Consider the following 23343-nt stretch of genomic DNA (forward strand, 5'->3'; position numbering starts at 1 on the left):
TACAAGCTCAGTGTGCCATGCCTTTAGCAGGTCAATACAAGTTCTACCTACTTTGTGTCTCCCAATTTATAATTGAAGCATGAGAGGCAAATTTAGGTCCTCTGCAGCCTGCAGTTCTTTTGTCTTCACTGGTTTCTAGTTATTGCCTTTGCTTTTGATAGAATTATGCTATTATACTATAAATTATAACAGTTACAATTATATTGCTGATGAATTTGTTTTCGCAGAATTCAGTTCACTTAGCAACACCAACTCAGCCTTACTGGCTGCTGTTTAAAGGCACACAAATGTTTTTCTTTGTCAGCAAAGAAGTTATTGCTCAGACTTGTAAAACTGTTAAGAAAGAGGATGGCATTTTGTAGCTTGTTCTCTGATTGGAAGAGAAATTTCAGGATAAGGATTGGTTTGGCTGACATAATTACATCATACAAGATTGGTATCCTGCATATATTGTTCCTTTAGCATAGTAGTTTTTAAAAAAAGGACATAAGAGGATTACTGATCAGTCCTTAATGAAGTATCTGACACTTGTATTTTCCTATTTACATTTAGATTCTTTGTCTCATTCTTTTTTTTTTTTTTTTCTGGCTAGCTTCGGAAGGTTGAATTTTATTTTAAGTGTTGATGTTATGTATTATCACAGATGAACTTTTAAAATTGGCCTCTCCTATTCTTTGCCTAGTATTTAAAAGGTGCTTTATTTCACAGTTACTTAGGTAGCTCATGCTACCTGTAATGTTAGAAGAAATTGCAGAGGGATTTTTGCTACCAAAAGGCCAAGACTTTTCTTAGCATTTGAAAAATTTAATATATGTATTTGTAAATTTAGTATAGCATAGTAAGCTTGCTTTTAGAGAACAAACAGTTGCAGATTTTCTTCATATCTGCAGCTTAATGAATGTGGGCCAGGCATCTGGCAAAATATGGGAATTGTATGTGAAAACTGACAAATTATGCACTCTATTTCAGATGATGCTCAAATACAACTTTCCTTAATTTATATCAATAGAGCATTGTCCTGTTTCCCATGGAAGAGTCAAATCAGACGTCACCAATTTGATTGAGTTGCCCACATGCCAACTTCCCACTGCCTTTCCTTTCTGTCTTCCAGTGGAAAAGACTAGCAAGCCAGCAGAGATTATTCAAACTAGTTTCCAGAAAGAGAAAGTATCTCCAGTCTATTCCTCTCACCTTAGAGGGTGAGAAAATGGCTAAAATCCCTCTCACAACAGGTCTCTTAAATCTTTTTCCTGTGAAGGTGAAGGCATGCTACTATGTTTGCTGATATTTATTTAGTGTGTGTGTGCATGTCCACTTACAAAATATTTTTAGGTACAACTGATGCATACAATATTAATAAATTCTATCTTAAATGTATTAAATCATTGAATGCACAATATTCTGTAGGTTAATGAGGCGAATTCCAACTGTTTTATCATTTGCTTAAGGCAGCAAGCAAATGTAAACACCACAAGGTGTCGATAATAGATTATTTTTTTCTTTTGTATATGATTGTCTTAATATTTACTATATGCAGTCATATAAGATGCTAGTTTTTAATACTTCTTTAGCTATAAGAATGCGTGTTTGCTTTCTCTTGATTCACACAGAACAGATGGATGCTTGACTGCCTGCTAATCCACAGCTGGAATGGTTTCAGCAGTTTCCACGTTGCTGGGTTAGAGTGGCTTTTCTAGTGGACTGAGAGGGCAGCAAGAGAGGGATATCATTATTCATCAGTATCCCAGTGGGATCGCTGCCAGCAGAGATTAATTTTTTCTGTTATGCTTGTAAAACAAGCTCAGGTGGAGTCTCTAATCCTCAGGGCACGGGTGGCAGATCAAGGAAGATGCTACAAAGCTAGTTAATTTTCAGATTCTAGGGGAAACAGAAGCTCTGTTAGATGTATAAATACATGATTGCAAATTTAAGTAGCTCAAATCCAAATGGGATCTTCCTAGACATCTGGTACTGAAAATCTTTGTTTTCTTTGTCTTTTAAAAGAAGTTCTTAAAACTTTACACCAGAGGCAAAATATCTGCAACTCTCTTAATTGTCAGTTGTCTTTCCATTTTAATTTTTTTTTTTTTTTTTAATACAGGTCTTACAGTGTACTTTAAATGAATGCCTTCATTTACAGGTAGAAAAGACATGGTATAAGTCTGTGTAGCAACACTGAGTTTACAGTATTCTCACAAATTTGTGTGCAGTGAACATCACCAAGAAAAATTATCACTTGCCATCCAAAATGGGTTAGATCTGCCCTAGTAATGCATGATACATCCATTCAGGTAATGGGATGTTCCATTAAGGTTAAGTGTGGTACAAGGGCATTTTTGCCATGTTATTCACTGTATCAGACCTCTGGTCATTCATGACAGAAGTGTTGATTTAACTTCCTCAAATCAAGCACAGATTGTCTATTTGTTTAATAGACTTCAAATATTTTTCGTTTCACTGACTTTTTTGTTTCCTCAGTGATCACCCCTCTTCCCCACCCTTGTGATTATCAGTGTCTTCCGTCTCTGCATTACCTTGTAGCTCTTGAGTTCTTCAAAGCATTGGGTCAGATTTTCAAGCAATGTTAATCCATGTAGTTACACTGAAATGAGTGGAGATGTGCCAGTTTTTATCAGCAGGGAACTACCCTTATTGAAATTTACTTGCAGCAGCTGTCACTTCCTCTTACAGTTGTGTTTTTTTATTATTACATTAAACTCTTTTCATTTAAAAGTGCTCAGAGTGAGACCAGTAGCACTGGCTTGCTGAAAAGACATTGTGCGTGTAGGCACCTTCCAAGTTTCCCATATATTTCTGCCAGTTCATATTGTTCTTCTGTTATTCTGGGCTTGAGCCTCTCTTGAACAGAGGCTGCTAGTCATTTCACCACATGATGACAGGTATTCACGCCTGCGAACTTTTTATTCTCTTTTGTCTCTGGTCACATAGTAGTCTAGATCCGGAATTTAATCCAGTACAGAAATGCAGCAGTGTGCATTTGTGGCTCCCCACTAGGGGAGCTGCCACAGGTCAGCAGATCCGAAATCCGGTTTTCAACACACAAAGCTTGTACAGCTTGCCATTAACATATACAGTATGTATGGGCCCCATTTCACATGAAGAATTAGTAGCGCTTACTCCTGTCTCCATGCAAAGTAGCATTAGCCTAATGCAGAGATCTGTTAACTTCTTCCCTGGGTCTGGGCTCTGCACTGGAAGATCCCAATGGAGGATCAAAGCCAAAGATGGAAAATGACTGATCGCTTTCCCGGGGAAAGCTGTGTGCCAAGATTTGCTATTACAACTTTTATTGCTATCATCGTCTCAATCAGTAGTTGAGCCAGCTGATTCAGCCAAGCTCAGCTTCAAAATGTGGACAAACGTCCAAATGGAACTGAAGTAGATTTCTCATGACAGTCAGACTTTTGAATGTACAGTCAGAGAGATTTTTCCAGTTTTGTGTTAGCACATGACTGAGTTCATGCTCTGAAAAGCTTTTTTTGTATTCTATATTCTGTATTCTGCATTCTGCAATACCATTAGTTTCAATAAGCCAAAAACAGTCGGTTTTAAATGTTTCCTATAATATGACTTGAGATTACAGGGGAAGAAAGTTGTGGGCCACTGCCCCATCTAGGTATTAAGATAAAAAAAATGGGGTGGTGATAATGCATTCAGAATGCGCAGGTTCAAAGCATTCTCATGAAAAGTAATAGGAAAAGTCAGGCATCTTCGAGAGGCAAAAATCTCAAATATACCATTTCCAGTGATAAGATTTAATAATTCTCTCACATCACTATAATTCACTTTATAAATGGAATTTATATGATTCCATTAATATTTATTTGCTATGGTCAAAGTAACTTATTCTAGGTGAATAATGTGTATGCCATACTAGTTTCAGATGTTTGCTCTTATTTTTATCCTGCATTAGTCTTCTTTTGCATTTATTTTTCCATAAACTGTGCAAGTGTTACAGGCTTACTTATAATCAATAATTTAACTTAAAAACCTGAGAGTGAACTAAAGCCACCGCTATGAAAGCTGTACAGCTTAATACTATGAAAGTACCTACACATTTTGGGGAAAAACGAATGTATTGTAAGAATGGTTTTTATTAGGACTGGCCAAAAAAGTAGCACTGAATTATGATAGTGATCATAAACTTTATGAAATACGGATTGTGAGAGTTAAGACTTAAAATCATGAATTCATTCCTTGTTTTAATATGTTTTAGTAAAGTATGCAATTTGAAAAGGAAATTATTCTGAAACAGAATGGTTCTATAAGCATAGTTTTTACCATTTGGTAAACCAGTTGCAATGATTGTATTATCTATTAATGTATCTTCCTATACACTGAAACCTAGCTTCTCTGATATGCTTAGGAAACTTTAAGGGGGGGAGAGGGGGGAGGAAAAAAAAAAAGAAATCCACTTGCAAGTTAGTATAGAAGTCCTAATAACGTTTTTCCCATGTCAAGTTATTGTTATTTTATATAATCCTCCCTCTCACATGTGCTAGCATGCTTGCATTTTCTTTTAGCAACTCCATGCTGAAGCCGAGGTCAGCAATTCAACTTTGTTCTTTAGAAGTTCCCAGATCTGCCAGGGCACGCTCTGCTACTGGTAGCTAATATTGCTGACCTCCTATTGCTCTGTGTGGAGTGGCAAAGGTCTTTCAGACTCCTGACCTCTGGTCATCAGGAATGTCATCAGTAGTTTGTAGTTTGGATGTTTTAAGAAAGAGGTGAACTTGTGAAATCTAAACCCTTCAGGGTGTTTTTAAGTGATTACTCAACTGTTTCATTGCCCTAGCTTGTACTTTTTATGATGTCTGTAATTGTAAAATTTGTGTTTATCATATGCAGCTATTTAAAAACAAAAATCAAACACTTGTTTGTTTAAAGTGAGATGTTTGAGAATACAATTATATATTATTTCAATGATCACTAACGTGAGAACTTTGTAAGAATTGCAAGAACTTTCAACTTGTATGTTCTTATAAACTATGTCTGTAGGTCCCATTACTGAAATGAGTCCATTTTGAATCCTGAAAGATAGTTATAAATTAATTTTAAAAAAATCAGATTTACATAGTTGCATGTTGATGGATTTTACAACTTCATCTCTTTGACTTCTCATGCTCAACCAGAAATTTCCAACGCTCTCTCTGGTAAGTCTTAAATCTAGAGATAGAGCCCAGGGTAGCTCAGCCTCACTATTTTGCTCCTACTTAGTTAACTGGGTTAACTTTACAATTTGAATTCTGTACTACTTTTTTTTTTTTTTAACACATATTTTATCTTAACACATATTATTATAAAATGCATTAACCACTAATTAGATAAGAAATAAAAAAGTTACTATTTGTTTCAAAAAGATACTGAACAGCCCTTATCCCTTGGATGTTGCTCTCCATCCTGCCCATATCTGTTAGTTTTCCTCCTGTCATTTTTCCAAAAGTAGAGCGTGGAAAGTACTCCGACAGAGCACTAGTGAAGTGGCAAGGTCATTTTCCTGTTACCCAGGCTGGAGTGGAGAGTTGGGGCAGGCAGAGTCCCCAGTGGGAGGCACCGGTGCCAGAGAGGGAGCCCCTTCTCCGCAGCCAGGGACAGCTGCTGCCCAGGGCCCGTGGCTCGGACCCCTCCGTGCCCCGCGGCACAGGGGCTGGCACAGGGCCTTCTGCCTTCGCTTTCTGCCTTTCCTCCCTGCCAGCCACCCACCCGGGAAGGAAGGGCTGGGAAAGCCCCCATGGGAAAGGAACTGCACTGCAGGGTTGGCTCTAATATGCTGGATGCCATTTGATTGCACTGCCACATACACATGCAGTTAACAGGGAGAGATGTTATATGGTATATGAAGGCAAGGAGCATATTTAGAAATGGTCTCTGTGATGAATTACAGTATCATGTAGTAAATATATTCTAATCTTGCCTGCCGATTTTTGTTTTCTTCTTTTGCATCATATTAGCCACTATTCAAGATCTGTGCAAAACTCTGTTGCTTAATGGAGCCTGCCAGGCTGCCCTAAAAATCTGGAATGTCACCTCTGCAAAGTTTATCTTAAAAATATATTTTTACATGTGTAAAACAGAGCAAGGAAGTTCTTTGTACAAGTGTCTGCTGTCTAAAAGAGGACTTCCAATCTAAATATCCCTGTGTTATGTAGCGGCTTCAATAAGCTGGTAGAAATTACTTTTTTTTTTTTCTTTTTGTCTGTAATATGAATCTTGAAAACATACATCATGTTTGTTCTTAAAACTTTTAACTAGAAATATATGTTTATATCTGTCTTTAACTGGGATATTGTCCTAGACCCTTTATATATAAGAGTAAAAAAAACCCCAAACATTTTAAACTTTGGAAGTTTGAATTATGTCCCATAAAACTGAGACCAAAGCATATACATTTATAGGCTACCAATAAACTCCTTAAAATAGGAGTTTATAATGGAATCACTAACACAGATATAATTTTCAGAGCAGTAATTCTAGCAAGTACTTCTCCAATTCCATTTTTCAATCTACTTTACTTTTTGGCGTGAGCTGAAAAACAACTTTTAAGTATGTGGTCAGCTTGGACTTTTTTTTTTTTAAGCACATGTTTTCTCACTTTTTGGTTTTTTTCTGAATATATGTCTAAGCTTGATTGTGTTCCAGTTGCCTGCCAGGATACATCTGTGTAAATTTAATGTCTTTCCTTGAAAATGTGAAGATAAAATGTAGTATAAATATGTTGGTTAATTTAAATAATTTTCATAATATATACTTGTGTCATTATTGTGTCACATAATATGGTCTTGTGCTCTTGGGAAGAGCATGGGCAAAGGAAGATTAACTTGGGAACTTTAGTTAAGCAATTTTTTATTTTCCTTATAATACAGTTAACAGGGTCAAATGAGACTTTTGTCAGCACATGAATGGGATATATATATATTAAAAAAGGGGAAATAATTTCAAATGTTTTTAAGTACAGAAGTTCAAGTATCCTCAAAGAAAAATTTAGAATCTGTGAATCTATTATAAAACATTATTATGCAGTTACCTAGCTACTCACAAACTATCAGTGCTTGTTCTTTCTCTGTTTTGACTGTGCTACTTTTCTCTATCCTACACCAAGGCTAACATAGGTATCACTCAAATGAGGACAGTTACAGACTGCTTTAAATATTGGAGTACAGCTGCTTCCTATTCGCTGTAGCACTATGTGGAAGTGACAGGTCAGGATGCTGCACTAAAATACTTTGCAGCACTTTGTACAGTGGAAAAAAAAGACAAAAGCAAATTATATAATAATATTACTGGTGAGCTTATATTTGCCTATCCAGTTACTTAAAGATCAAAATATGCTGTTTTCACTTGGAAAAATAAATTGCGTATTGGCATACCTTTGAACTTCTGATAGCAGAGTACTGAAATTTACTTTATAATGTTTATTAGTGTTAATTGCAGAATAGCTGTAAAAAAACCCCACATTTATTTATTGCAGCTTGTTTTTTATTTTTCATTCTAAGCACAAATGTATGATTTTTTTCAGTCCTTCAGCCTGTATTCAGACTACCAGAAGTTTATGTAATTTAAAGGTTCAGGTAAAGAGGATGCGATTACTATATTAGCTAAAAATGATCCTCATCTTTTCTCCTTTTTTATATTCTGGTAGTTACTTTTAGTACTAGTTCACTGCAAGATTTTTTAATACTTTAGCTTAATGACTGTTTATTTTGATATTAGATTTTCTAAGAATGCTTTTCCCTTGTTTCTTTCTACATCAGAAACTTGAAAGAGCAAAACATGTTGCAGGTTTATTAAAGTTGAAAATATGGTGTGTTTGGGTTCACTGTAGCTATATAAAAAGAAGGAACGTACAGGCAGTCAGTCAATTCTAAGGTAGTTTCAATAACAGCATCGCTAAAGAAAAGACTACTGGTTCAACTCTGGAATGTGAGAAACTATTTTTGGTTTGGTTTAGACCCTCATTGTTACAGATTAATCAACTGCTCTTTAAAGTCTAGAACTCATTAACTTTATAAGTTTTACTGTTCCCATGACTGAACTGAACTTAAAATATTCAAGTTTACTTTAGTTGCTCACCTTGATCCCATTTCTGTCTGTGGTCCACAGTATCCTCTTCTCTCTTGTAGATAGACGGCAAGATGTAGTTGCTTGAGATTTAAAATATTTCAGAAGGTTTACACGTGGTATAAGTTTATAGTTCAGCTCTCACTATAAATCAGTAATTTCAGCCAAACTTACACATTTTGTGGGTAGAAAGAAAATCTGTTGGGGTTTTTTTTTAACCCTATGGGCACTGCAGTGTGTGGTACTCACCATGTTGGATACCTGATTTAAACTTTAGTTCAGTCTGACTCCTCAAATGCCTCATAGTACCAGAAGACTACAAAAGATGTATTTTAAATGGGATGAGTTGTTTACTTTTAGAACAATTCTAACAATTCAAATAAAGGGCAATGATAAACTGCATATCTGGAACACGATGTTGCAGGCAGGACTCTTAAGATGATTCCGTGGCTGGTGTTATGCAGGAAACAGAATTCAATTATCAGAATAGCCCTTTGGCCTTGTAAAACATAACTATCGAGTTTATGCAGGTCTATGTGTGACATTTCTTACTGGCAAAGCAAGTTACTGTCTCCTATATGACCCTGCATCGTCTACAGGTTGAAATGTAAGTTTGAGAGGACTCTTACACCCTCGAAATGAGGCAGCAGTCTCTGCTGCCCAAAAGAAGACATTATTGGGAAAGTCCATCACAGACCTATAGAAAAGAGAGATGTGACATGACTACCAACCGCATGATTGCAGAACCCATAGCTAAAATTCCTAGTTATCTCCTGGTATACTCTAAGTTATGCTTCACTTTGTAGGTGCTTGTAAACATATTATTCACACGTGGGCTGCAATAGTCCTGATTTAACAGAAGAAAAAAGGGAAAGTGAAAAATGCATAGCAGTGCTTTGGGGTTTAGCTATAAAGTTTGTATTAAGTTTCTTGACTTTAGAATGAAGATTAATGATTGATATGTAATTTGATCTGTTTCCTCACCCATGGAAGTAAGAACGATATTCAGATACAATGTACTAAAATAGTATATATTATATATGTGTGGAATAGTTGTAGCTATAGCCTTTGCAGAACAGACTGAGATTCACAATGAAAAGGAAAACTAAAATGAAAAAATATTGAGTGAACAGCAGGGCCCATTTGAGGTGATTACAAAGGATGTTTCTTTATTCTGTCTTTTCTTGTGCAACCTGAAAACAGTAGCAGGGGGTTACAAGCAGAGTTCATCACAGAGTTGTCAATCACTGTCATTTAACATTTTGCAATGGAAGATGTCTTTATTCAAGGACAGCTGGGCAAATCAGAGAAACAGATTTGCAGTTAGTAGTCTGTCCAGCCTACACTAAGCAAACAAGGACAGGGCAGACATACTGGCCTCTCACATAAAAATATAATGGACTCTGCTGACCTCGGTGCCCTCCATTCAGCTTCATTCTCAGTTGTATAAAAGCTTCACTACCCATTCTCAATTTCCTTTAATTACCTACATGATGCAGATAAGAAAATGAACCTCACTTACTTACAGTCAATGATCACAAACAGGAAATTAAGTAGGCAAGTTGTTTAAAATAAGAGGAGTGTTTTGGAGGTAAATAAAACATGTGCTGGGGAAGAATTAGCGAAAATGCATTTTCAGGAGTACCAATTGGTCTGGAGTGACTTGGCTGATCTTTCTTCTTTCTGCTACTTTAAACTGCAAAGCAAAACTAAGTAAAAAAATCTCCTTGGTAAATATTCTTTAAAATATCTTTGAAGGAGAAGCCAGTTAAATAAAAAGAGTGAAGCAAACATGCAGCCTTCTATAGGGCTTAAAAAGATTGTGACCTTAGGTTCAGAGAATAAATGACCACAGTTTTCACAAGAGATCTAGCAGAGACATCCAGGATTAAGCAGCAGTTGTCTTTAGTCAGTCTTCACTTCTAATCTGCAGTCAAGATATGAAATAAATTAATGACATTCTGATTTTCTTTCCAAATCTTAAATTGTCTAATACCTATCTTTCCTTTTACATTTATATCACAGTTTAGGTGTGATTTCATTGTGCCATTAAAGAAAATAGAAAATTTTGTGCTGTCAGTTTCCAAGAGGGTGAAAAACGGCTATATAACTGGTTTTAGGAATTGTCAAAAAAGGTTCTATGTGTTAGGATATTAATGAGTGGATACGGTACTTTGCAAGTCAATTAGGTAGTTCTATTAGGTGTTCTAAAATTGCCATTTTTCTTTACCTCACTCTGCCTTGGTTACCGTTGTGAATATTTCATTAATATGGATTTGCAGGAAGTCTGACTGGAGATTGAAGACTAAAATGCATAATATTGAATCTATAGTTTAAGAGGAATATAAAACCCTGAACACTTTAATTTAATGGTCTCTGCTAAGCCCATAGTTCAGAAGACATTGCCCTTCGGCTACCCAAATGACTTTTTATTTTATGACAAAAGAAATACACTCTCTTAAATTACAGGTGCAAAAGATATCACATACTATAAAACTCTTACTTTACTTCTAAGTTTTATACTTCAGAAAGATCATTCTCATTCCAAACAAGAATATGTATGCATACATGCACAAGAGCATTTTATGGAGGAAAAAAAATTACCAATTGAGTAACAGAACTGACTCTTCAGCCTAAATTATAGTTGTTAGGATGCTTCTGTTGAATTTTCTTTCTTTCAGAGACAGTGGATTTCCCTAGCTGGAGAATGAACATCTCTGCTCTGGCTACTGGAACAGTCATACTTGTTCCTCTCAGCCCCAAGGATGTTGCTGCTCATAACTACATTTAGATTACCTGTTGGTGTGCAGCTCCTTTTCGCAACAGCGAGAAAGTTCTTAGACAGCTTTCATTTTGGCATGAATGGTATTAGTCCCACTCTAGAGCACAGAGGATAGTTTTCAGCACCTACTTACAATTTTGCTCTTTCCTTTGATCGCTGATCATCGGTTGCTTAGACACTGACTACTTAAAATATTGAAAATGTATTTTAAAAGAACCTTACCAGAGCCATTTCAAACCCGCTGTGTTTTGAATACAAAGAGAAAAGTAGAAACCCTGAAAACTGAAAATGGGAATTATTGACTTCTTTATAGCTAAACTTACAATGTTTTTGTGGGCCAGTCAGGGTAGGATATCTGTAGAAAGTAATCTCAAATACTGAGTCCAGCCAATTAATGTATTTATTTCACTGGTTTTATTTTCTTTTTCTCCTATGTTAAAATCAGCTATGTGAAAAAAAATTTAAAACCTATAATTGTGTGAATATTTGCGAATATTTTACTAGCTATTGTTTTCCCACACACATGATTTTGATAAATAAGTATGCTTTCTGAACATTAAAATGCTGCTATTTTAACAATGAAATCTAACTGTAGTAAATTAAATGCATATACTTTTAATGACTTGGTGAGGAATAATAATTACTGTGAAGTTAATTACAATGCTTAATTTTTTTTTTTTTTTTTTTTAAAGAATGCTGAGGAGTACACGGATCTGCCTGTGAGACACAATGAAGATCAGATGAACAGTGAACTGGCAAAACATCTTCCAGTTGAAGTCAATCCCCATTCATTTGACAGTTCACACACAAAAACACACCTCCTGCTGCAAGCCCACTTCAGTCATGCCATGCTGCCTTGTCCAGATTATGCAACTGATACAAAGACAGTGCTGGACCAAGCAATTAGAATATGTCAGGTATAGTAAGGCATTTCAATATTTAACTTTTGTTGTTTTACTATTTATTTGTAGTGTGTTGTAATATTTTGAATATAAATAAATCTGAAGATTTCTTGCAGTCTTGTGGAGAACTGGTACCACACGGTATGATACCACTTTGTTTAGGGAGGACTAGATGCCCATAAAGATGCCCACTTTACAGAACTGGAGGTAAACAAACTTATGGTAAAAGACTGTGGTACCCTGGTTGGAGGCATCTGTTGCCATAGGACTCACTTCTTCTTTCATATGCAACAGCTTTCTATCTCTGCATCACAGAATGTTGTACGTAAGTCATTCCTGCCTGGGTGTGCTCCCTGCAGATTGTTATGCTGACCCCCAAGAACCTGTCTCCCATGGGTACTTTTATTTTTATAGCACCCAGAAGCGCTGTAGTCACTGCCAAGCATAAATAAAACATGTTTTGAAATGTGATTTGGGATGAGATACAAGGTTTTTCTCTAGCTTGTGAAAAGATATGTCTTCTATTTCCCAATTATCATAGAGTCAGAGAGCACGCTTTTAAACACAGATTTTAAACTCAGTCTGGAGGCTTGTGACTTTTACAGTTGTACTGCAGTCACAACCCACAGAAGCTAAACTGACCATGGAGAGTACTGGTAACAAGCAATCACATGCACAACTGCATGCCTCAAAAGTATTTTAAAGCAGCAGTTTGAGTTTGGAATAGAGTGCTGCCATATCTGAAAAGTGCAATTACAGTTACAGCAGGAAGGGTGAGCTCTAGTTGTCGCAGAGAACAGCTACCCCTCTGATTCTGCTGGAAAGAAGTAATATTCTCTTTAGCAGAACTGGACAAGGACTCATTTACAGGTTCTTGAAGATCAGGTAGCCTTCAACAAACTATTCTTTTCATCATCCTCGGTTCCATATCTGTAAAATAGGGACAGTAATTCTTTCTTCCTACATTTTTTGTTTGCTCAAATTTTAATATCCTCAGTGATCTCCATGTCAACTATCAGAATGAGGCTTTGATCTTGTTTGAAGCCTGTTGGCGATATGGTAACTGCAAACATCATTATGTCAAGCCTACCAGTTTGTAAAACTACTATATGAGAAATTATTAATAAATGCTCTAGACAGACAAAATACCAGGGGCATTTCAGTGTCCAGTGATTTGGGTGGGTCTCAACCTTACACTAGCAAAACCTGCAAGCTTGTAATACTAATATCAAATAAAGCAAAACTAAAATTAAGAAAAGGAAAGTAAGAAGCAAATAACACCACAGATGTTACTGCTACACAGTCTTAAACTTGGCAACCAGCACTGCTTGAATGCAAGTCTACTCCAAATACTTCAAATCAATAAAATCATGGTGCTGAAAGCTTCAGTGTATTCATAATACTCAGTTATTAACACAGAGGAACATCACTTGGTCAGGTGAGAAATAACATACTTAAAGTTCATTTAGACATTTGTGGAATTAGCATTTGGGGGGTTAACTACATATTTGGAAAATAAAGTAAATTAAAGATTCTTTTCAATGGTTATTTTGCTCAATATTTATCCTGCTATGCTAAGAAATGTATTTTTAAATCCTGTTATTGTATAATAGGTATTCCAAAACCAATAATCACTCAGAAGAAAAAACTCTAAAATATTCAACAGTTCCTTTAAACTGAAGTAGAGTTCAGAAGAATACCATTCCATATTGTGCCTTGGCACTCAGGCCTTTGGTTAACTCTACATAATGTTACATATACAGTAATTAAAAAAAAAAAGTTCCTCTTTTAAAAAAAAAAAAAAGAAAAAACATGCAAGCATTTTTGTATTTTGAAGTTGGCGCATGGTTTACATCTCTTGGGAGAATATTTGTTCCATCTTATTAGTCACGCTTTCCAAATGGAGGTTAAAGTTCCCAGAATCTAAGCAATAGACAGGGTTACACTTTCAATACTGGTTGTTACCTTTTTCCTTAGCACTGACCTGCTGATGAACTCTGGGTCAACAGAGGTGGAAAAAAAGATGTTAGTTGTGAGAAAAGGAACTGAACCATAGAAGGATCCATTGATAAACATATTCAGTGGGTGATGTTCTCTGTGTGTGTGAACACACGCTCGCGCACCACCAAACGTAAAATTCAGCAGTAAGACAGGAACTGGTTTTTGAGTTATGTTGAACTTTTGTTTATTTACTTACAAAGTACTTTAGCTGTTAAGGTTGTATAGCTAACCTTCAAACTGTGACCTGAACATAAACTGTTATTTTTGCTGGCGGGTATGTGAATGACAGACTTCCCATATCAGTGCTGCTTTTCTGTTACAAGAAAGCAAGATCTTTCAGAGAGCTTTTACAAGTGGTTGTATCTCAGTATATATAGCAGGCCTCCATCCCAGGTCCCCTACAGAGCAGATTTGGCATCTCTAGCCACGATACCTAAGCAAGCCTCTTTCCATCCCAGGCTATTAAAACTGTCCACTCTTCCGTGCTGTCTTTCACTGGAATCAGCCTTCTCTCCCGTAGTTCCCTTCACGTCCCACCCATTGCATCCTCCCACCCATTCCTCCAACGTCCTCTGGGCCTCCTTCATCGCTAGTGGCTTTAGGCTGAGTAGTGTTAATGGTCAGTCAGAAAACTATGTTAACAGCATCAGATAGATAAATGTAGCTCATGGATTTCAGGTGAGATTCCACTCTCTTCTAATAAAAAGATGTATACAATCACTCTTAATTTTCCTGAGATGTCTTAGAAGTTTTGGTTTTATGTTAGAATTCTGTTCATCTATACTCATGATGAAAGATAGAAGTCATAAGCATTTAACAGAATTTGAGGAGTCATGGTCCTGGCTCAATAAAGGAATGTAATTGTTAGCATAGAAAATGGAAGAAATATATTCTTACAGTTTTCCCATAGTTAGCATTTGGTAGGTATAGATGGAGTTCATTATAGCAAGATAAAATTTTGTATCTGTTTACCCAGTATGAAATACAGAATTCTTTCCCTTTTACTGCAGAAATATGGGGAATAGCAATATGTAACCTTCTGGAAGGTGAATGCCTATCTGCTCCCACACCCATCTCTGTAATGAATGGCCACTGAGGCACTGACTAGACTGAAGGAATGTCCCTGCTCTACACTGAAAAGCTCAAGTCAAAAACTAACAAGTTTGTTATCAGTGACAGGCTCTTGTAGATAAAGCACAGAAGGTTCCCATGGCTCAGAAAATCTATCATGACTTCCTAGGTGATCTTGGGCAAGTCATTTAATTTTTATTTGCCTCTGTTACCTTTAATACAATTACAGTAGCCTGCATATTCTCTTCAAGCCTATCGCTCTGCATTATTTTTACTAAGAAAAGACAGAGGTGACAGTAAGATGGTGCTGAGCACTCAGCAGCTACTCAAAATCAAACACTTCTCCACTTCCTGCAGAAGAGCATCGAAGAATAAAAATTCTAATGAAATGATTTCTCTAATATTTTTATAGAATATAATTATTATTGTAAAGACAATACCCCACCTTTTTTCCTATCTCTGATTTAAGAATATGTGAAATGGACTAAATCTAATCTCTTTTTTACTTCTTTTGTCAAGCCTTATATTTTGTGACTGTGTATTCAGCGATCAGTTCTTACTCTGCTGTTCTAAGACTATCACCTATATTTGCATTAATTGAAATGGATAATTGAGGCAGTAATACCGTCAGTCTCGGATTCAGCAGGGCAGTCTCTTCTAGGAAATAATGTGACAGTTGCTGGCTTTGCATTGGGATTGGCCACAAGCCTCCACTTGTAGTATAATCGTTGATAAAATATTTTAATATTGCCAGGAGCAGAACTGCCATGGAGCTCAGCCTTAACCTTTGAGAAGTGTTTACCTATGGATGTGTTAAACACATCTCAGCAGGGTACCTGTGCACTGAGAAGATGGACATGAAGTCAGATTCCAAACTGCAGAGTAAAGACTAGTTTGCAGGGAAACATGCACATCCCTGAAATGAGGACCTTGTAACGCTGTCACTGATGGCCTGCCTTTCCCCATCACGTTACTCCCCCAGAGAATCTAATTTTGACAGGAAATAAACTCTTAGGGTTAAGCACTGCATTTTCTTAGCTGGATGATGATGTGTGTAACACCCACTTTACCCATTCTAAAATAGTTAAATAAGTTGTTTCTGGTCATTTAAGTTGCAGCTTTTACTACAGTTACGCTTACAAGAATCATCTTTGTGGTACATGTTCAGAGTCATCAAATATTGTACAAATATGCTGCCTAATTCAGCTGTCTTTTAAGAGCTAGCTTACATACTAAATGCTTACTCTCCTAAACTGCGGACTCTTCTGGCTGATGGTGGGAGCTGTATCTGCTGCTCCTCACACAAAAGGTACTTTCCAGCTATATCAGCACAGCTGCAAACAGCAGAGGTGCCTGAGCTGCAGTTCCCAGACTAAAAGAACGAGAATGTCCCTCAGCTCTGGACTTGCCATCCTCCCCAGACCTCCTCAGTTCCTAACAGCCACTAAAACTATTGACTTGGGGAGCCATATCCCTTGGATCATTTGTTTTCCTGCCTATGAGGAAATGGAGGCGTTCTTAAAGATCCTAAGTGTGTTTTCAGCTTATATTTTGTCTGTTGTTAGTGCAGGTGTGCTGATTACTTGCTGCAAAGTGGTGGGAGTTACAGGAATCGCCTATTTTACAGTTGTGCATGTAAGACTTGTCCAGAAGTGCCCAGGGAAAGAGATAATTGCTTTGTTTAATGGGTGCATTGGCAACTATAAATAAATGGGCAGCTTTACTAAGGGAAGGGAAGAGAATCAAATTAACTTGAGAATGCAGAGGATTATTCAGAAACAAGTGAAGAGCAGAGGCCATATCTCTTCAGCTACGACACGTATGCTTTGTGTATGAGGTGATATTCCAGTGACAGCACCATGTTTGCAATTTTACTTAAATACTGGCTGCTTTCATGGTTGGATGGCTATTATTCCACATTAGGAGGGTGGAAATAATAGAACAATCAAAAAACTTGTAGCGCATATACTGGACAGTAATGGTCATTTATAGCTACTAAGCAGCAGTGGATGGCTTTGCAGTGGAAGTACCTGGGCATAGGAAACGTTGAGGTGAAATTACTTGGTGCCTGCTTGCGTTTTCTAGGGTCTCTCAAGGTCCCTTCCAACCCAAAGCATTCTATGATTCTATATATTGGGAGAAGGGAGGGTTACCTTTGTGGCAGTGGTGTCGGGGTTTTTGCTTGCTATGGGTAATTGGTGAACTGGTGTATGGAAGCATCTCGGTGACGGTTTAATGATCATTTGGTGCTGCTTATATATTATCCCTCCCCCACCCATGACAAACCTTTTCCCAGTTGGGGCTGGAGGAAATGAGTAATGCTTAACCCATTTGTGTGATCAATTCACTTAAGCAGCTACTGTGAAATGTTAATCACAACTTTAATTTGTACTGCATTAGCATTTTGATTAACTTGTAGGCTTGCTAGCACACTTGAAGCACTTTTACTCATAGTTACAGCTCGGAAATGACTTTTTGATTAATTAAGTTTGTTAGACAGCAGCTGAGCTTCCTGAATGCTAACCTTATGGGGCTAAAAGTTCAGGAGAAAGTTACTGGGAATAACTGTTGCTGTTGAAAAGGATTCTTGTGAATGCACTCAAAATTTTTTAAATATTGACAAAATATTACATTACTACTTTGAAACTGACTTTAAATTTTAAAGAGGGCAGCTTTGTTATGAGAAAGATGCTGTATATTTTTCACGAGTCTGGTAGATTTGTGTAAGATTTGGAACAAATGCCATCTTTAAGACATTGTTTATGTTTGGGAAACTGGGATTTCTTGCCAAGAGATTTTTCTCAAAAACATTTTATTGTATTTACAGTTCACTAGCATAGTAGAGAATATGAATGTATTAATTACTAATTTGAAAATAAATTGGATATTGGGACTCAACAAGTTCCGAACATGTTTGGTTATGCCCTATCAAATTTATATTGCTGGTATCACATTCCATAGCTGCTTTTATCTCTGTAATACTATCCAAAAAAAAAAAAAAAAAAAAAAAAAATCAGTAAGAACCCATGGGTTGCACTCCACTAAATGTAGACAGTAAGCGATTTGTCCTTTCCCTGGTTCTGATCGTACTAATAATGTTACTATGGAGCCTAAAGGATGAATACAGGGATAGGAATCTTACAAAGCAGCTAGGAAGGTCATAATTTGCATACATCAGTGAGACCTTTATGATGATGGGAGAATGAAGAATTAGTCTCTCATAGGGGGTAGCAGAGCATATGGAAGAGGGAGCTGAATATGCTTGTAAAAAAAGTGAAGGGAAGGGGGATGCAGAAGGCAGTATAAAAGGAGTGCCTCCTGAATAGGATTAATTATGTCTTATTCACTGTATCTCTGATAAAGTGCGGGGGGGGAGTGTTGGTCTGTAGGCTGAACCTATACAGCTGTATGAGTCTGATTTAATTGACCTGAAAGAACTCCTCCCTCTCCCCAAAGTCATACATTTCTAAAAAGTAATCTTGGACTAGATCTCTGAAGTGCAAAGTTTCCATAGATACCTGTTTTACCAACATATAAAATACAAAAAGTAGTGACATTAAAACCCTCTATAAGACTTCTTCAAATAAATTCCAACTTTTCAAGTCAGTTGTTTTTTGGGGTACATAATTGAAGCATCGTAATCATGATTTATATAAAAACATGAAACATAGTATATGGCATGCTTTAACATCTGGAAAAATATTTTACTTGTATTAGTATGATCTCAAGTCACACATGGATCATAATATAATATTACTTATTGGAAGGTGTCCTATGTTTGAAGCATGTGCAAAAAAGATTTATTATTATTATTATTGTTATGAATTAATAGTTTTCAGAAAAATGGGTAAAATGCATACACTTTTGCATATTATTATCTATAAATATTTGTCATATAAATGCTGTAGTCCTAAACAGCTGTAATTAGGCACCATTCTAATGATTTTAATAGATCTATGGATTTAAACTCATATTTCTAACTGAAGTCTAGTCCTAGACAACAGAACTTACATTAACACACAGCAAAGACAAGAGTGGGGATATTTTGATTATTTGATATTGGAATACTATACACAATAAATTTGGGTACAAAACCCAACCAGCCTTAACTCTACTTTTTGATGTAACTATGCAGTAACAGTTTAAAGTATTTTAGTCTTATGCAATTTATTTCTTTGTAATTATTGTTTCCTTCCTTAAAGCATCACTGCAGAATAAGACTTGTATTTGTTTGGCAGAGAATGTGTTGGATTTACGTTACATAAACTTTCAAGTCTGAGGCGAATGTCGTTCTGCATGGAGGGCTGTATACGTTACTGTACCAACCTTCAATTTCCCGAATGAAGGCACTCAAGAAAGCGTCATAGTCTGTGAAGCACTGATACAAAAAATAAAATTAATCTTTTAAGAGTGGAGAAATTTGAGCCGTGTAGCTCACCGTGAGGTCTCCTGAAGTTTCAGCCCCCATCCACCAAGTCATTACCACCAATGGCATCACTGTAGGCAGTCAACTTTTAGCTGAGTAATCACAGATGTAATTCTCATCCCCAATGGCACTTCTTACATTACCTTAGTCTCCTTAGCTAGCCTCTGTATCCAGAGCAGTTATCATTGTTCATTTAGCTTCATTGCCACTTTCCTTAAATATAATTTAGGCCACAAAATATTGACATTTATATTTACAATGTTTACAATTACCTTTATATTTACAGTATTTAAGTAGAAATGCTTACTATATTCAGGTTATATGACAGGTGACTTCAAACCGAAGGAGAAATTATTCAAAGTAGTATGCAGTCTCTGTTAACAAGATGCAAGCTGTTTCATTTTAGCACTTCAATAACTTATCTTAAAGGAAAAAGCTATTTAAGTCATTTGAGTAGATCAGAAATTCTGCTGGTTGTACAGTCTCTGTTCCTCTGCCACCTACCCAGTCTTACAAGAGTGATCCAGACTTTGTCTGGCTTTTGAATGAAAGATGTGAAAGTAATACCAAAAACAGTGTTAAAACTTTGCAAAAAGTTTCTGAAATAAAAGATTTTGCAGTTGCTAGGCAAATCTCCTAAATGGGTGGAGGGTGAGCGGGGTGGATAATGTTCATTACAGAACAATTTAGTATCTGTTATTTTAAGCACATATTCAGAGCACTTAAAAACACCAGAGAAAAGCAATGTTTTGCTATCAGTGTGTTTTGCTATCAATGTTTTGCTATCAGTGAGTGTGCCACACACTCACCTTTCCACATCCTGCCTCCATCTTTGCTTCCCCTCAAGGTAGGGAATTATAAGCCATAATTTAAATTCCAAGCATGGGTAGTAACTTTGGCTAAAAAAGGACAGACTGTAAAATCAGAGCTTCATGTTAGACCAGAAAGGTACAATTCGATCAGTTTAAATAATTCAGTACTTAAGGATAACCAACCACTGCTCCTGAAAATAAGATGATGGAAACCTGATAATAGATGCTGAGGGCTTCGTATTAATGCACTTCCGGAATGAAGAAAGAAATAGCAAGATCTTGACTCAAACATTTTGACGTTCAATTCCCAATAGCATCAAAATGACAATTTTTGCCATACCCAACAGGTACACCTACATCAATCAGTTATTGAGCATCAACATTTCTGTCCTACCCCTGCCATGGTTTATAGCTTGTTGCTTCCCATGTTGGTACAAGCCAAGCTATTTTTGATAATGACAGACAAAATGTTAAAGGATGTGTCACTAATTACTACTATTACTTTGTGGTTGTCCAAATATGACACTTGAAAGGCTTAAAAGCTAACGCCATCTCAGGAGAATAAAAGCAGAGGCCTACACTAAGTGCAGGAACAGGCCCAAATAAGATGATGGCAAACATACTTTTCATTATAACAAGCAATATTTCCCTTGACTCCATCTATTTACCCCATCTTTTCGACTTTAGGTTAAAAAAAGTGGTGGGTTTAGGGCTTTTTTTTTTTTTTTACTTGTTGGTTTACCACAAAATATTTGTATGCTTTTTCTGTAAGTAAAAGCATCTTTATAGTTGTTTTGTTTCACTTCTTGGACTCACTGTCCTCTTCTCTTGATTTTTTCTCTATGATGAAATTATCCTGTCTTGGCATGAAATTCTGAGGCTAGAAAGGCAGATAACCAGTTTGTACCATTTCTCAGTTTAGAATAATATTCTTAATCTGTTCCAATCTTATCAAGTGTAAGATATTTAGAAATTACTTACTTCTTTGCCAAATAAGAGTTAAGAAGCCACAAATTTCTAGAAAATTATGCTGGTTTGTAATTAAAAACAACAACAAACCAAGCAAGCAGCAACTGGAGAAACTAGAGAGACTAAATGTTACTCATCAGGTAACATAAATATTAAATTATCTTTTTTTTTCTTTTATATTATTTTCTTATTTATTTGCTACATTTTATATAGCTAATTTGGAGATAGGGGGATGACTCAGTTTGTTACCTTGAGTATTTATAGGAATTTCAATAACCATTTAAGTATCAAGCATCTGTGTGTTTTACACTTTGCAGAAAATGAAACGTGTGCAGGTTTCCAAGGCAGCAGATGAAACAAGCCAACTTTACCATTGTTCTGACTTTTTCACAATGTCACTGTCTTGGATTTCACATCCAGATAGAGATGCTGTGAATAAATTCTATGGGTGAAGAAGCAGAAAATAAGGAGGAAAAGAGGATTTGCCATGTGGATTCATTATAACAATGTGGAACGCGGAGTCTCACACACACAGGCTTTCCTTACTCCCTACGGGATATCTATCTGTAGGCCTCTATCAATTTCTAGGAGATTTTCTAGGTTGAAAGGATCCTCCAGTTAATTTCAGTGTATAGCTTGTTTTAGATTTATCTTTCTCTTACGTCTTCTCTCTTCCCCTTTTCAAACCTCTGTTAAAAGGGGTGGGGGTAGGGGAATAGATTTAAAAAAAAAAAGAAAGAAAACAATGAAAACAGTGTTATGCATGTATCCTCAGAAGCATTTCATCAAAACACCACTGCTTCAGGCTGACTAAAAATACAACTTACTGTATTATTCTTGCGGCTCATAGAAAAGACAGGATATCTGGGCACCCATTATGCTTCACGTATATACGGCAGTCACATCATTGAGGAACATGGTGTTTCAGGCCATGTCAGAATATCAGAAAAGAAAGAACAAGAATCAGGTAGTGGAGAATAGGAGAGAGATACCATACTGTCTGAGCAACACACTCAGAGACACGGACTGTACTGTATGTATAGGGTTCAATATATTTTAAAATGTGGAAGCGGGTAAAGAGTGACTCGCCCTGTAAGCTTAAAAGACAGCCTTCACTCTGATACATGCTGCGAACAAGTCCCTCTTTATCTGACTAAAAATCATGTGAACCAACACATAAATGTACAGGCCACGAAGCTGCTCCTTTCAAATGTGACTTCTAACATAATTTTATTTTCTGTTGGGTAAAAAGAATCATACCTGGAAATCACTTTGGCAAGCCAAGTGAAAAGACAGAAAACCACTGATGTTGTGCTGTGAGGTACTATTTCTAGGGTCACTAGGAATGTTATTAGGGTGTTTCAGGGTGCTATGGCTCTTCCTTCAAAAAAGACAAGCTAAATGTTAAATGTAGATCTTTATTAGCTGAAAGGTGCTTTATCCACAATTCATGAGAAATGAGACAACATTTGTGTAATGCAGGGTAACACTTCAAATATTTTTCTAAGTGTCACTGATCTTATCACCCTGATCTGGAATAGAACCTGTTGAAATTGCATTGTAAACTGCTAAAATAAACTGTGTGACTGGCCAGGACTGAAACTAACTTGTGTCTGTAAACTCAGTATTTCTCCAGAATCAGTGTAATTTAATTGAAATAGCTCTGCGTGTGTAAACAACTCCTTTGTTTAAAGAAGATTTCACTGTTTAGTTTGCCTTAAGTAAATGCTGCCTTTTGTTTGTCTGTAAAACATTTGATTAAATGTAAAGACTTACATAGACAGCTTCTCCTCATTACACTAGTGGCCAGAAAATAAGTTAAAATGATGCAGGTATCTGGTGTCTAAGGAAGTATCAAACAGTATCATTTGTCTGTAAACCAAAAACCTATGGAAGCATCTTAAGCCTAGTCCTAAAGTCAAACTACAGCTCTCCTAATACCAAGATGGTATTTAGAGAAGTGTTGAAACTGTTCAATATACCAGACTCTTTTCTTGCTTTCTTAAAAAACATTTTCTAGAATTTTAATCAAACTCCAAATTTCCTACATGGCAAACCACGTTTAAATACATGACTTTCTACTGAATTAGAGTGTTGTAATATGAAGACCCACACTTTATGGTGATTGTAATGGTATTAAACAACAAAATAAGCAAGACAGCTAACACAGCATCATTTTCTTCACCAGCTGAAATGCTTCTATAAATCGTAATAATTGTTTTAATGTACTCCAGACAGGGTGAAAAGTATATATTCAAATAACTGCATTTACTATTTTAAAAAATTATGTTGAAACCAAAA

General features: G+C 36.4%; 1 protein-coding gene across 1 annotated transcript in view; it reads left to right on the plus strand.

Moving 5' to 3' along the window:
• The window catches only part of ASCC3 (activating signal cointegrator 1 complex subunit 3), a 293625-nt gene that overhangs the window by 259742 nt on the left and 10540 nt on the right, over nucleotides 1-23343 (plus strand). The window contains exon 37 of the mRNA XM_075708596.1: nucleotides 11554-11778. Within this exon, the coding sequence (XP_075564711.1) occupies nucleotides 11554-11778 (225 nt within the window). The remainder of the gene's footprint in view (nucleotides 1-11553; nucleotides 11779-23343) is intronic.

The sequence above is a fragment of the Pelecanus crispus genome, chromosome 3 (assembly GCF_030463565.1).
Source record: "Pelecanus crispus isolate bPelCri1 chromosome 3, bPelCri1.pri, whole genome shotgun sequence".
Classification (NCBI taxonomy): Eukaryota; Metazoa; Chordata; class Aves; order Pelecaniformes; family Pelecanidae; genus Pelecanus; species Pelecanus crispus.